This window comes from Saprolegnia diclina (assembly GCF_000281045.1).
Source record: "Saprolegnia diclina VS20 unplaced genomic scaffold supercont1.30, whole genome shotgun sequence".
Taxonomy (NCBI): domain Eukaryota; phylum Oomycota; class Saprolegniomycetes; order Saprolegniales; family Saprolegniaceae; genus Saprolegnia; species Saprolegnia diclina.
This window is the reverse complement of record NW_008246097.1, coordinates 390,975-404,181: the sequence shown is the minus strand read 5'-3', so window position 1 is coordinate 404,181 and position 13,207 is coordinate 390,975. Positions and strand designations below refer to the sequence as shown.

The window sequence follows — 13,207 nt, the reverse complement described above, 5'->3', positions numbered from 1 at the left end:
CGAGTCGAGCGCCATGTACATTGCATAGTCGGAGATCACGTTCAGGTCCAAGTCCGCGAGCTTCTCGTTTGGGTACCCGGCGAAATGAAACACAAATTTGCTGAACCGCTCGTCGTTCTGCCACGTGTGCAGATGCGCGTGCTCCATTGGCGACTCGGACGACGACGACGGAAAGTCGAGCATATCGGTACGCGTTTCGAACCCCATCGCCCGCGTGCAGTGGTTGATCGCAATGTCGCCGCTGTACATGGTCAAGACTCCGTAGTGCCACTTGGGCCAGCCTTGAACGCCGTACGCCACGCTCTTCTCTTCGTCCGTAAACTCGCGGTCGCGCAGGTACATCATCGTCTCGACGCTGAGCTTGGCGCACTCCTTGAGCGTCGTCGCAGGGCCATACCACGTCGAGCCAATGTTGTGCTGGGTAGCTTCGGTCAGGTTGAGGTCGCGGCTGATGCGCGCGAGGCGGTCGCAAGTGCCGGGTCCGCAGTAGGCGCCACGGCCAACGGCGAACGAGTCGGGCTTCCACGTGGCAAACGCTGGTGTGAGGAACGTGTCAATGTCGGTGCGGAGAATCCAGTCGTAGTTGGCGGTCGCGGGCAAGTCGACAGCGAGGACGTTGACCGAGTCGGCGTAGGCGTAGGTGAAGTTTTCGTTTTGGAGTTTGGTGTAGTTTTGAACTGCGACGCACTTGTTGGGCTCCGAGTTGGAGCTGCGAGGCGAGTCCGTGCACCCGAGTTCCGCCAGCAAAGGTACTGTCGCGTCGCTAAAGACCACAATGTCGGTGCGCCACAACGCGGGTTCGTGCTTTTTCATCTCGAGCCAGCTGCGGTGGAACCAGCGAAACTCGGAGAGGAACCGCGCGTTGTCGTTGCTGGCTGGCAAGAAGAGGACGGCGGCGCGGCTAAAGTTGGTCAAGTGGTGCGGCAACCACTCGGTCTCGCGCTTTGTGCGAAACTTGCGCAGCGACGTCGCGAAGTACGAGGATTCGTCCAGATACGTGATGAGCGCAGCGCATGCCACGATGCACGCGAGGCCACCGGCGAGGAGCACACGCCGGAAGGTGCACGCCAGCATGACGGGTGCAATGTGGTGGGTTCGTGTCTTGTACCGGTCGTACGTACATTCGTGTATTGTACATTACGCATTATGTATGGTGTACGGTACGGTATAGTACATTGCGAATGAACGACACGGAAATAGTGTTATTTGAAATAGTCGAGTGGCGTCGGCTCTACTAGGACGACGATGCAGCGCTGCTATTTGCTTGGAGCCATGCGACTTCGGCGTCGACGATCGACTTGAGGCGGATGAGGAGCTGGCTGTTGACGACGATCTCGAGGCCCCGTGCTTGCAGCAACTACATAGTGAGTGATCAGTCCCTAGCGACCCGAGAATAGTCAAGTTGCACCTGTTCCACGTCCTTTTTGAGAAAGACGCAGGCCTTCTCGAACCGGTCCTTCTCGACACCGCGCTTGAAGAGCGGGTATTCAATGTACGGGTCGTTGACGTCATCGCGCATGAACGAGCGCGACGAGCAGTGCACGATCGTATACCGTAGGTTCACGTCGAGGTACTTGGCGAGCATAAATACAAAGTGGGCAATGTATCCGAGCGCCGTCGAGAGCATTTCGTCGTCTTTGCCTACAGCATGCTCAAAAATTGATACCTTGATACACCAAATATACCGTTGGCCACGTCGGCGTTCATAAACTTGATGCCGCCGATGCAATACTCGCCCGCGCCAACGTACGAGATCGGGTAAATGTCGTGCAGCTGGACGACCAAGTGGGCTTGCTTGGACCGGATTTTGTGCGCGACCTTGAGCACCTCGGTCCTATCGTTTGCTCAGTGTGGCAACTCAGATCTGACTCTGGCGCACCGGCGTTCCCAGATCCCGTTGCGCTCGTCATTGGCCTTGTTGTGAATATCCATGAGGTGCACGAGCGTCCGCGGAATGCGCTCGTCGAGCTGCAGCAGCTGCTTCTCGACCTTGACGACTGATTTTACTGGTCAAAGACATTGAGTACTCGCCCGATAGCGTCGGCTTTGTGTACCTCGTGATTGCGCTTGTTTGCGCTCGTCCACTTCCTTGCGCAGGGCGATGATGCGGTTCTGAAGCCGCAGCCGCTGGTGTTCCTGCAGGCACAGCGGTGAGCCGTCGTCACCATGGGTCGTTACCTTTTCCGCCGCTGCTTCGTGCGCCGCGAGCTGCTGTGCAATGCGCTCACGCTTGGCTTCAATACTGCGCTTGCGCTGCTCAATCTCGGCCAAAAGACCAATGTTGGTGTTGAGCAGGAGCGCAGCGGTTGGCAGCGCGTACTTGGTCTCGCGCACAATACCTTCTACTCCAATGTCGTGAGGACGACGCAGTGGGTCGCAGAGACGGAGGCACCTTTGCGCCGACGACCGGCCATCGCGCCGCTCTGCACCAAATGCAGCATCGTATCCCGCGGTACAAAGTACGTCTCCGCGTCTTTCTCGAGCTGAAACCCGAGGATGAGAGTGTTGAGCGGAAGGCCGTAGAGCTCGCGGTAGTCGCAGTGCAGCGGCTCGAGCGCATCGAGCTGCACGATAAAGCGAAGGACTTCTTCAAAGCTTCGCATGTCGTGGCGCCTGCATGTGGGACATGGTGTGTGGGTGAGTATGCAAGGCAATTCTGCGAGCGTTCTACCCGTCGCTCTCGTCGGTCGCGGTCGACTTGGCCTGGTCGTCGCCATGCTCTGTATCGTTGTCGTTATCGTCGTCGTCGTCGTCGTCTTCGTTGTCTTCTTCCTTGAGGCTTACATACGGCGGCTCGTATGGCTTGCGGTCGCTGCTCACGTAGCGGTAGACGATGAGCTCAAAGACCGAGTCCTGGAGACACTCGTAGGGCGAGATCGTGTTGCCAAGGCGCTCATCGAGCTCGACGGGCGGCCACGTCGGGTTGAGCGTCTCTTTGGCCACGTCGCTCTCGTACAGAATGGTGGCGCCGGCCGCGAGGCGCACAAAGAGGTCCGGCAGCTCGACTTCGCCGAGGCTTTCGCCCGTAGCGCCCATCTTGGGCGCCGAGAAGTCGCTCGCGCCCGTGCTGCTGGTGAAGCTCAAGTGGCGGAGGCAGATGCTCCGGAGCTGCGAGACGCAGAGGGTCCGGCGCTGCTGCATGCTGCTGCCGACGCTGCAAACCTCCTACTGTACTATTGCACCCTCTCAGAATTAATATACGGAATTGGTAACAGGACGCCGCAAACAGCGCTCGTTACTTTCGGCATGTGCCACCCACAAGTCAAGCCCGTTTCGCCAGCGCCCCGACCGCAGCAGCAACACCAAGCCAGCGCCGCTGCGTCGCCGGTCGTTCTCCAGCCGAGGCCATGAGCCGGCGAGGCTCGGTGGGATGCGATCCTGGCCGTGGTAACCACCATCGCACGATCTCCGGATCCAGCTACTGCGATGGGCCATTACACAAGCGGCGCGTCATGCTTTCTGTGGCGTGAGTGCCACCGAGCTGCGAGCGCAACCAGCTGGCGCCGTGTGGACTTGACGTCACAAGCGGTGCGATACGATTACCGTAGGCGGCGAACCTTTGCGCTCGCCGCACGGCTTGTACGAACCGGCTAGCCGCGCCGACAGACGCACGACGCATGCCCATCCTCGCTAAAGTAGCTCGCTCGCCTTCTACTCGCAGTGGTACTCGATCGCTTTGCATGGCAGACGTTGGCCATGTACGTTAGGCAATAAAGTCTTCGAGGTCGGCGAAGGCGTCGTCGCCGCCTTCTTCGCGGAGACACTCGTCAATGTACTCGTGGCGACTGCGCAGTAGGTGCTTCCGTCGCTGCTTGGTGGCGGTCCGCAGCTCCTGTGCTTGCTGCCGGAGCTGCGTCGTCTGCTTCTTGGTCATCTCGGACATGGCTTGCACGTGGTGCATGATGCGCTGGGTGAGCTCCTCGATGATCGCCCGGTCGTCGCGCGCCAGCGCATGCTTCTACTCACAACCCGATTGCCATCACCTCTACGGTCTCCAGCACGCTACCTTTTTAAGGGCGGACCCAAGCGTCGAGGTTGCCTCGAGCAAGAAGACGTCCATCTTGGTGGTCATGTCGACCGTCGCCTAATGAGAGTCCACCATCAACGCAACTGTGAGCTCCTTCGTACCGAGGCGTAGAGCTGCCACGCCTGAATGAGCTCCAATTGCAGCACGACAAGGTCGCGGATGATGGCGACGATGGCCGAGCCGCCGTGGATCGCTGGTAGAACGCACTTGCCGACGCGAAGGACGCTGTCGAGGACGCCGGCCGCCGCTTTCCACGAGAGACGCGGCGCCACAAACGCCTCTGAAAGCATCGCGTGCACGTTGGCCCACGGCGTGGACGGCGATCCATTCGCACTCAGCTCCGCGTACCAGCTCTGCAGCGCGCCCTCGACGTGCTTCATCGCGACCACGTACGCGGTCGCGCGCGTCGTCTCAGAGACGAGGAGTGGGTGGGTCACGGCCGGTCGCAGCCGCTTGTGCTTGGCCGTCGGCGCGGTCGAGGTGCGGTCGTCGGCGTCCGGGGCTTGCGCTTCGCGGAGGACTGCGATGAGCCGTTCGAGCGGGACGTTGCTGGGAAAGCCCATACTCAAGACAGCTCGGAGAAGGTTGGGCGACGCAATAGCGTTCTCGCAGAGGAGGAGGTACATGGTGTCGGCGGCGTCAACTTGGCTGGATGGCGACAGCTGCGCGTGCAGAAGCTTGAGCCACTCGACGAGGACGAGCGCGAGGTAGACGTGCGACGACCCGCCCAAGAGGTGCGTGAGCTGCTCGTGGAAGGCCGCGAGCACCGGCTCCCACGCATCGACGTGCCACGTAGCAAGAAACGCGGTGTAGTCAAAGTACTCATTGGTCTTGGCGAGTGCGACCCACAACCGCAAGATCGCGCCGAGGACGTCTGAGAGCTTGTACGATTTCAGCGGCTTGAGGCGGCACGTCGCGACCAGATCCACATCGTCGTCACCATTGTTGTCATGGAGAAGCGGGATGCTGCCTTGGCCCTGGACTAGCTCCGGGTACAAGCGCACGGTGCTCGTCACGGCGACAGCGACTTGGTCGACGCTCAAGTGCGCCGCCTGCTTCTCGAGCGCCACAAGACCGAGCATGGTGTGCTGAAGGCAGCAGCTCGAGGCTTCGAGGGCACCAAGGAGCTGGTTCTGTGGCAGTGATCCGTGCACACGGCGGAGTGTGCACTGCAGCCGCGCGACGTTTCCATGGTCCGCGACCTCGCAGCACGTGGCGTAGATGGCGGCGCGAAGAGCACTCGACTGCGTCGGCGGCTGCGTCAAGTAGGCGATGCAGTGCGCACTCGAGACGCGTTGTCCCAGCGCATGGCGAAGCGCGTCGACATAGGCGGCGGCCTCGGCGCTCAGACGCGGCAGCACGTCGAGCAAGAGCGCAAAGACCGGTGCCGCGTCGGCATCGACAACGCTCTGCAGTGAGAGCGTACTGGGCGGTGTAAAGTCGACAAAGTAGCGCAGATTCCGCCGACACGCTGCCTCGATGTGAGCCGGTGGCGCCACCGACGTGGTCGCAAGGAGCGCGGGGAGTCGTTCGAGCAGATGTCGCTTGAGCTCTGCGCTTTGCATGTGAAGCACGTCGTGGAAGCACGTAAAGATGTCTTCTTGCTGCCGCGGCGAGAGCGTCGGCCGCTGCAAGAGGTCGCACCACAGGGAAATGGCTGCCATTTGGTTGGCGAGCACGGGCGCCACGAGCTGCTTGCGAAGGAAGATCATCACAAAGCTCTCAAACGCCGATGAGGCTGTCAGCGGAAGAAGGGCACGGAGCAGGCGCGTGCCGCAGGGCACCGACGTCGAAAAGAGGTGGGCCAGCCGGTCTTGGAGTTGGGGCGCGCACATCGCGAGCAGCTGCGTCTGGTCTTTCGCGAGTGTCTCAAGAACATGCAGCGCTTGGTCCGTTGCATGGATCGAAGAGAGGAGCACATTGACGACCTCGGTGCGGAGCTCGGGCACGTCGGTGAAGACGACGAGAAACGTGTGGTGCGCGATCACGGCCGACGTCGGCAGCCACGACACAGCAGCGTCCAGCAGCACGAGCGCTTTCCAGTGCTTTGAGAAGCGCAGCAGCGGGCGAAGGTCGAGGACCAAGGTCGCCTCCAAGTGCCGTTGCAGCGTGTTCTGGAGTTGCTTGTGCTCCGACTCGGGCTTGGCAATCGCGAGCTTGAAGAGCGGCTGGGTCGCGTGCATCGCATGCAGCAGGACAAGCACGTCCAGCGGCGTCCACGCGGCGCTGGACGACCGCAGCACCTTGTGGAAGCGCTGTACGTAGACTGGCGAGTACTGAAACAGCTATGTAGTCAACCATGTCCCTTCAATAAGCTCTTGGCATGGGACCCTACCGTCTCGAAAAGGTAGTCGAGGTCCCGCTCCAGCGACGGCGGTGCAAACGACAGCATGTCGCGAGACAGTTGAATCCACGTTTGGTCGTCGTGCGCGTCACTGAGCTCGTAGCACGCCCGGATCGAGTCGTCCCAGAAGCCTAAGGCGAGCTGGGTCGAGAGAGAGGGCATGGTCGCTCGCACGAGCGCCTGAGCAAGCATGGTATGTGAGGTTGAAGACGGGTAAATAGAGTATACCTGCAGTGTGTGGTGGTGTGCGCGAGTCAGAAACGTGCAGCCGCGGGCAAAGCCCAGTACGAGGTGCAAGGTCGGTGCAGCCCACGGTAATTGAAGCAGCTGTTCCACGAGCTGCAAGAGGCTGAGCACACGCTATGGCGATAGGCACGTACGTGGGAGGTGTCGGACGACGGTGGCAGGAGCGAGACGAGGTACGGCACGCTGTCGAGGATCGACTGGAAGCTCCTCTCGTCGACGGTTGAAAAATTGGTCAGCGCAGCATGCAGCAAGGCGACGATGGCTTGGAGCACGCTTTGGATCTCGCTCATGACGCTGCACGTCGTGTCTTTGTCGTCCCGCAGCTCGTCCACGAGGACCATGAAGACCATCGAGAGCTCGTTGACCCACTTGTAGTGCAACTTCTTCTTGAGCACCATCGACAGCAGCAAATCGACGACGGAGCGTCGACGCGGCACCGTCTGTTCGTACGCTGCCAAGGCCAGGGACTGGCCCTCGATCGGACAGCCGAGTACGAGGCGGACAAAGGCCATGGCGGCGTCGTCGTGCTCGTGGCGAGGCAGGCCGCGCACGAGACCCTCGATCTACAACGATTGTCTTGGCACGTGGCAGCATGCATCGTAGACTCGCACCTCGGCCATGTCCATGCGCGCGAGGTGCGCCTCGACGGCCTCAATGTCATCGGTCGTTGTCTGCAGCAAGCGCTCGAGGCTGGCCATGAGGCGGTCGGCGCGGGTGAAATTCCAGCAAACGGCTTTATAGCGAATCAAATGCAAGAGCGTTTGGGATTGGCTGAAAATGAATTTGGGTCGCCTTAAATAGTGTGAGCGGTTACATGACAACGACGAACTAATGCAATCCACCAGTCAACTGCTCAGCGACGCGCACTCTGATACGTAGATCATCGCTGCAAGTCGCTTACACCCACTCATAACCCCGAGAGTTCCGAGAGCGCCTCGATAAGTGAAAACCACACTCCGAAACGCCAACTCAGTTACAAACCAGCTATGGGGTTTGTTGCCTGTCGTGGCTATGTGATTGCAATGGCGAGTACTCGCTGCATCCACGCGATCAATCTCCAGGGACGCATTCTGTGCGTCAAGGTCGCCGAGATGTAGTATCAGTCACAGAGACAAAAGTCGTTAGTTGATTGCCCTGGATATCCTTCTTGCGTGCTGTAGAGTACTGACTGGGAGCGCCTAGTAGACTTGGGAACCCGCGAGCTCCACGCAAATCGTTCTGCCGGCCACCCAGCGGTCCGCCAAGGGTGTTCACCGATATGTGGGCCAACGTCCCTTGCACCGGCTAACAATAGACACACACTATTTGCAGGATGAAAATGACAGCGGATTGGCCAAAATCGAAATTTTATTGCGATCGGCGAGCGAAACCTCCCGCAGTTGGCAATTTCCCATGAGCTCGATCGGACGCAAGCACCGCAATAGCCTCACGACCGGGCAGATCCAAGTCAGCGTCGGCGGGAAGCGCTCGGTGCTGGCGCCGTCCGAGGCCGCGACCAAGGTGACGTCGCCGACAGTCATGTCGATGAAGAGCGTTCTCCATGCGTGCCAGTCGGTCTTCCGCCGGCCGCGCATCCGCGGGCGCTCGATCGAGCCCGAGTCGGAGATGCTTCTGCTTCCGCGGGTCGCCAAGAGCAACGAGGCCATCCGCATCATCTCCAAGGCGCTCCGAGCGCACTACCTCTTCCAGACGCTCGAGGACGCGCAGCTGCTCGAGGTCGCACACGTCATGGACCTTGTCACGCACAACGACGGCGACGAGGTCATCACGCAAGGCGACACGGGTAATGCGTTCTTCGTGCTTGAAGCCGGCTCGTGCCAAATCCTCGTCGACGACAAGGTTGTTGGCCACTACGTCGGTGGCCAGGCCTTTGGCGAGCTCGCGCTGCTCTACAACGCGCCGCGCGCGGCCACGATCAAGGCAACATCGCCGTGTACGCTGTGGAAAATCGACCGCGTCATCTTCCGCAAGATTGCAACGACCGCCGAGATGCAGTCGCAGAAGGCGCGGCTCGACTTCCTCAAGCAAGTGGACTTTTTAAAGCACCTCGGCGACAAGCCGCTGCGCAAGATCGTCGACGTCCTCCGCATGGAGTACTTTGGTGCAGGCGCATCCATCATCCGGCAAGGCGACGAAGGCAACACGTTCTACATGATCGTGCAGGGCTCCGTTCTCTGCTCGAGCGAGCATGACGAGCATCTCGTGACGCTGCACGCCGGTCAGTACTTTGGCGAGCGCGCGCTCCTCACCAACGAGCCGCGCAAGGTCAACTGCGTCGCCGAGACCAACGCCACATGCTATATGCTCGGGCGCCGTGACTTTACGCAGCTCCTCGGCCCGCTGCAGACGCTTCTCGACCGCCAAGTGCGCCTCCGCACGCTGCGCAGCATCACGCTCTTGAGCCACCTCTCGGACCCCGAGCTCGACTTGATTGCACTCGCGTTCCGGACAGTCTCGTTTACTGACGGCCAAAAGATCATCCGACAAGGCGAGATCGGCAACACGTTCTTCATCATCCAGCAAGGGGTCGTGTCCGTGCAGAAGGCCGGCGTCCAGGTCCTGCAGCTCCGGTCTGGCGAGTTCTTTGGCGAGCGCACGCTGTTGCACAACGAGCCGCGGGCCGCCGACGTGGTTGCGTCCGGGCCCGTCGAGTGCCTCAGCCTTGACCGCCCGGCGTTTGAGCGCTGTCTGAGCAAGCTTCGCGCGGTTATGGCCGATGAGGCGAAGCGCCAAGAGCTCATCCAGGCGTCGATCCTCGGTACGCCAGTGCCAGCGTCCAAGCACTTGGACTTTGCCGAGCTCGAGAAGATCGACACGATCGGGGCTGGCACGTTTGGCCACGTCTTCATGGTCAAGCACAAGCCGAGCGGGATGACGTATGCGCTCAAGTGCATGCCAAAGCACAACATTGTCGCGACGCACCAAGTGCTCAACATTTTGAACGAGAAGCGCATCATCTGCGAGTGCACCCACCCGTTCATTCTGCGCCTCGTCGATACCTTTGCCGACCGCGACCAGCTCTACATGGTGCTCGAGCTCGTGCAAGGCGGCGAGCTCTGGAGCTTGCTCTACGAAAAGTCGTTTTACCTTCCAAAAGGCAGCACCGGTGGCTTTGACGTGCCAACCGCGCGCTTTTATGCGGCGACGGTCGTCGAGGTCTTCCGATACCTCCAGACGATCAACGTCGCGTACCGCGACCTCAAGCCCGAGAACCTCATGCTCGACGATAAAGGCTACCTCAAGATGGTCGACTTTGGCTTTGCCAAGCACATTCCGTTCTTCAAGCAAGGCGCGCTCTGTGAAAAGACATTTACGGTCTGCGGCACGCAAGAATACATGGCGCCCGAGATCTTGCTGCAGAAAGGCCATGGGATCGCGGTCGACCACTGGGCGCTCGGCTGTCTCATCTACGAGCTCCTCGTGGGCCACACGCCGTTTTACTCGGACTGCCACGACGACCTCCAAGTCGTGTGGAATGTCCTGCACGCGCCGTCGACGCTCCGCTTCCCCCACGGCTTTGACCCGGAGGCAAAGGACCTCATCTCGAAACTACTCGAGCCCAACCCGCGTCTGCGCTTGGGTACGATTTGTCTGAAAGGTATGAGAAGAAATTGATCGTGGGGAATAGGATCACTGCCCGGTGGCATGAACGACGTGATGCTGCATCCGTGGTTCTCGACCGCGTGCTTTGATTGGACGGCGCTTCGAACCCAGACGCTCACGGCGCCGTACACGCCGCCAATTAAGGATGCACTGGACTTGAGTCAGTTTGGTCACTTTCCCAAGGCTGGCAAGATTGTCAAGTACAACGGCGAAGACTACTTTGCCGACTTTTAGAACCAGCCGCGATAGTTCCATTTCATAAATGCATTTGCACGCGGAGTCTGTGGCCGGTTGTTTTCTTCCTCCATGAATAGGGAGCGAGTGGACCTCGGGATACCACGAGAGATGCCAATCATATTATTAACCGGGTAGAGCTGTCGGTCACCTCAAAGACAAATACTGTGTACAAAGTGGCGTCTACGCGGAGATGGCAGGGGGCTGCTGGACGTTCCAGAGCCGTGTCATTGGATAGAGCGCGCTCGGGACGTCGCTAAAGCGTTGGTTTAGCAGAACGCCGTTGACTTCAAAAGAAATGCTCTCGTCGTCGCGCGTCACGACGACAGTTGTCGCGGACGTCGTCGCCTTGAAGGGCGGGACGAATATCGGTGGCAGCGGCTGCGCGGCCTCAGCGGGGTAGGCCTTGAGCACAGCGTGGATCTCGCCAGCGCTGTCAATCTCGATCGAGAGGACGTACCCATGGACAGTGGCGTCTGCCTTGCGCGAGGAGTCGCGGGGGCAGTAGCCGACCTCGACGAAGACGCTGTTATCCGAAACGCAAAAGCGTCGCAATGGCGTGACCGCGACGGCGCCGACAAATGCATTAAATCCTCGTTGCTTGGCCAGGACCGTGTCGCCCGCACTCAAAAGGACGTCGTCGTGGCAGTGGGTGGGATCCCACGCCGCCAGTGGTGGCAGCTGGAGGTAGTCGTAAAGCTCGAAAAAGTCATCTCGCGCGCCGCCCGCGAGGCTATCGAGAGGCAGGTGACCGCTGCGAAGGTACGTCATGATGGGCGCAAACAAGGCCGGGTCAAAGTCCAGAAAGTACTCGCCTACGGAATGCTGAAAACAATGGAAACGATATCTCCAGTACCGTTCTCAGTGGGTGGCCACTGGAGCAACGCGTGGAAGTAGCTGCCCTCGAAGCGCAACAGCGTCTCGTGGAACGTTGCAAAGCGCGTGCCACCGACGTTGAGCGTGACGATCTTGGTGGGCGCTCTCGAGCGCTGCATGTCGCGAAGCGCAGAGGCGACGTCAGTGGCACAAGTGTCAAATGGACCTAGCACCTCTGACGAAAGGAGCGTACGGAGCTCAGCCCATCGCGCCTCGAACGCATCGCTTGTCGTCGACTCTGGGAATGGCATTTGCCACGTTGAAGCTCCACGGTCCGTTAAAGAAAAGTGTAAAACGCAGGGTGTGCTACGTTGGAGTTGTTGACGTTTGTAAATCTGGGCAGTGGAATCTGGGCACGCGCGTCTGGGCACCGCGTCTCTGTAACTCACATCTGCGGAGACCAAGGCGCCCTTCACAAGCAGAGTTTGCAGCTCAGCGCCCTTTTGCGCTGCGACTGCAACTTCTCCTTTGACGTCTCTGCGCCGCACTCGAGCGCACTGGAACACCAAGTGCGTCCGGTACAAGGGAAATACGAACTTGTTCTTATTTTCCCTTGGGTACATGGTCGGACGTTCCCAAAGAGGAAACTACCACTCTTACGTTGCGTGTCTTCTCGGCTCCAAGGTTGATCTTGCGCAAACAGGCCGCCACGTCATGGGCACCATAGAACTATCTCATTCTAAAAGAGGTCGTACATGATATGCTTGTTCAATCGAAAAAGGTTACGAAAACGGCACGAGCTCGATGCGCTGTTTGGCATACCAGAGCCGCACAAACGGCACAAGCTCGGTCGTCTCGGCCACGTCGGAAAAGTGCTCGTCGACGCGCACGCCGTCGACGTCAAAGAAGAGGCACCGCGCGTCCATGTCGCGTGTGACGGCGATGACCACATCTTGGGCGGTGGTCGTCAGCGTCGAACAGTGCACGACAGGCAGTGGATGGGCGGCATCTCTTGGAAACGCCTTGAGGGCCAGATGCACCATGTTGATCTTGAAGCTAGCGCGCACGTCAACATGGAGGACATATCCGTGGGCGTCTGTGCCCGTTTCGTGGATAGCGTCGCGCGTGCTGTAGCCCACCTCAAAGAACGAGACGGCATTGACCGCAACGCAAAAGCGACTCGAGGGCGTTGTCGCCACGACGCCGCTCCACGTCAGGTTGCCACGGAGCTTGGCGACGACGGTGGCGCTCTGGCTCAATACGGCGGATACGTGGCAATGGTGGGGATCCCACGCCGACGCTACTGGCTCGTTGAGCTGAAAGTAGTCCAAGAGGTCGCGAAAGTCGGCTCGTGCGTCCTCTGGAATGCTCTTGACCGAGAGCTTCCCCGTCCGAAGGTACGTCATGATGGCCACAAACAAACTGGGCTCGACATCGAGAAAATACTCGCCTGGTCAGAGATCAGAGACGAGCGCGGTGAGCCTCTCGTACCGTCGTCGTTGGGCGGCCATTGGAGCATCGTATGGAAGTAGCTGTCCTCGAACCGCAACAGGTTCTCCCGTGAAGTCGCAAAGCGCGTGCCACCGACGTTGAGCGTGACGATCTTGGTCGGCGCCTTGGGTCTCTCACACTGCAGCTCACGCAGCGCCGAGGTGACGTCGTCGACAAAGGCGCCTAGAGGACCCTGGATCTCGGGTGGTAGGAGGTCTTGGAGCTGAGCCCAGCGCGCATCCAACGAGACCACGGGTGGTGCCATTGATGAATGAGATTGCGCGACAACAACAATCTTGCAACAACGACGTGATTGGCTACTACCGGAATCGCTAGCCAATGAAAATGCGCGAAAACGCCCCAGTTGTTGAAGTGGGTCTTCTGAAAACGCCCTAACGTTAGTCAAATAAGCTGTCAAATCTTATCGGAGCAAGGTATCGACGCAG

General features: G+C 59.7%; 6 protein-coding genes across 6 annotated transcripts; 1 reads left to right on the top strand and 5 right to left on the bottom strand.

The window, feature by feature from the left end:
- Positions 1 to 41: 41 nt before the first annotated feature.
- SDRG_09502 (hypothetical protein) lies at positions 42 to 1,100 on the bottom strand (the record flags this gene model as incomplete). The annotated part of the gene is made up of 2 exons (XM_008615441.1): positions 107 to 1,100; positions 42 to 60 (listed from the first exon to the last, which is right to left on the bottom strand). The coding sequence occupies exons 1-2, from the start codon at positions 1,072 to 1,074 to the stop codon at positions 42 to 44; spliced, it is 987 nt and encodes a 328-aa protein (XP_008613663.1). The 5' UTR covers positions 1,075 to 1,100.
- A 16-nt stretch (positions 1,101 to 1,116) lies between these two features.
- Positions 1,117 to 3,163, bottom strand: SDRG_09501 (hypothetical protein). The gene is made up of 8 exons (XM_008615440.1): positions 2,672 to 3,163; positions 2,393 to 2,613; positions 2,179 to 2,342; positions 2,055 to 2,136; positions 1,880 to 2,006; positions 1,686 to 1,834; positions 1,409 to 1,641; positions 1,117 to 1,357 (listed from the first exon to the last, which is right to left on the bottom strand). Exons 1-8 carry the CDS (start codon positions 3,139 to 3,141, stop codon positions 1,235 to 1,237), a joined length of 1,569 nt encoding a protein of 522 aa, XP_008613662.1. The 5' UTR covers positions 3,142 to 3,163; the 3' UTR covers positions 1,117 to 1,234.
- Positions 3,164 to 3,520: 357 nt separating this feature from the next.
- Positions 3,521 to 7,348, bottom strand: SDRG_09500 (hypothetical protein). The gene is made up of 7 exons (XM_008615439.1): positions 7,229 to 7,348; positions 6,752 to 7,180; positions 6,600 to 6,710; positions 6,363 to 6,551; positions 4,129 to 6,312; positions 4,007 to 4,084; positions 3,521 to 3,958 (listed from the first exon to the last, which is right to left on the bottom strand). Exons 1-7 carry the CDS (start codon positions 7,313 to 7,315, stop codon positions 3,704 to 3,706), a joined length of 3,333 nt encoding a protein of 1,110 aa, XP_008613661.1. The 5' UTR covers positions 7,316 to 7,348; the 3' UTR covers positions 3,521 to 3,703.
- Positions 7,349 to 7,976: 628 nt separating this feature from the next.
- SDRG_09499 (AGC protein kinase) lies at positions 7,977 to 10,509 on the top strand. The gene is made up of 2 exons (XM_008615438.1): positions 7,977 to 10,197; positions 10,246 to 10,509. Exons 1-2 carry the CDS (start codon positions 8,010 to 8,012, stop codon positions 10,452 to 10,454), a joined length of 2,397 nt encoding a protein of 798 aa, XP_008613660.1. The 5' UTR covers positions 7,977 to 8,009; the 3' UTR covers positions 10,455 to 10,509.
- Positions 10,510 to 10,547: 38 nt separating this feature from the next.
- On the bottom strand, positions 10,548 to 11,647 carry SDRG_09498 (hypothetical protein). Its single transcript, XM_008615437.1, has 2 exons — positions 11,311 to 11,647; positions 10,548 to 11,269 (listed from the first exon to the last, which is right to left on the bottom strand). The coding sequence occupies exons 1-2, from the start codon at positions 11,579 to 11,581 to the stop codon at positions 10,638 to 10,640; spliced, it is 903 nt and encodes a 300-aa protein (XP_008613659.1). The 5' UTR covers positions 11,582 to 11,647; the 3' UTR covers positions 10,548 to 10,637.
- Positions 11,648 to 12,015: 368 nt separating this feature from the next.
- On the bottom strand, positions 12,016 to 13,037 carry SDRG_09497 (hypothetical protein). Its single transcript, XM_008615436.1, has 2 exons — positions 12,762 to 13,037; positions 12,016 to 12,720 (listed from the first exon to the last, which is right to left on the bottom strand). Exons 1-2 carry the CDS (start codon positions 13,024 to 13,026, stop codon positions 12,053 to 12,055), a joined length of 933 nt encoding a protein of 310 aa, XP_008613658.1. The 5' UTR covers positions 13,027 to 13,037; the 3' UTR covers positions 12,016 to 12,052.
- Between the last annotated feature and the right edge of the window lie 170 nt (positions 13,038 to 13,207).

Coding starts and splice junctions, on each gene's coding strand:
- SDRG_09497 (XM_008615436.1), bottom strand. CDS start 13,026: ATGGCACCACCCGTGGTCTCGTTGGATGCGCGCTGGGCTCAGCTCCAA. Junction 12,721..12,761: donor ATGGCCGCCCAACGACGACG/GTACGAGAGGCT, acceptor ATCTCTGACCAG/GCGAGTATTTTCTCGATGTC.
- SDRG_09499 (XM_008615438.1), top strand. CDS start 8,010: ATGAGCTCGATCGGACGCAAGCACCGCAATAGCCTCACGACCGGGCAG. Junction 10,198..10,245: donor CAACCCGCGTCTGCGCTTGG/GTACGATTTGTC, acceptor CGTGGGGAATAG/GATCACTGCCCGGTGGCATG.
- SDRG_09501 (XM_008615440.1), bottom strand. CDS start 3,141: ATGCAGCAGCGCCGGACCCTCTGCGTCTCGCAGCTCCGGAGCATCTGC. Junction 2,007..2,054: donor CAAACAAGCGCAATCACGAG/GTACACAAAGCC, acceptor GTCTTTGACCAG/TAAAATCAGTCGTCAAGGTC. Junction 1,358..1,408: donor TCAAAAAGGACGTGGAACAG/GTGCAACTTGAC, acceptor CTCACTATGTAG/TTGCTGCAAGCACGGGGCCT.
- SDRG_09500 (XM_008615439.1), bottom strand. CDS start 7,315: ATGGCCAGCCTCGAGCGCTTGCTGCAGACAACGACCGATGACATTGAG. Junction 7,181..7,228: donor CGCGCATGGACATGGCCGAG/GTGCGAGTCTAC, acceptor CAATCGTTGTAG/ATCGAGGGTCTCGTGCGCGG. Junction 6,711..6,751: donor CGTCGTCCGACACCTCCCAC/GTACGTGCCTAT, acceptor AGCCTCTTGCAG/CTCGTGGAACAGCTGCTTCA.
- SDRG_09498 (XM_008615437.1), bottom strand. CDS start 11,581: ATGCCATTCCCAGAGTCGACGACAAGCGATGCGTTCGAGGCGCGATGG. Junction 11,270..11,310: donor GTGGCCACCCACTGAGAACG/GTACTGGAGATA, acceptor AGCATTCCGTAG/GCGAGTACTTTCTGGACTTT.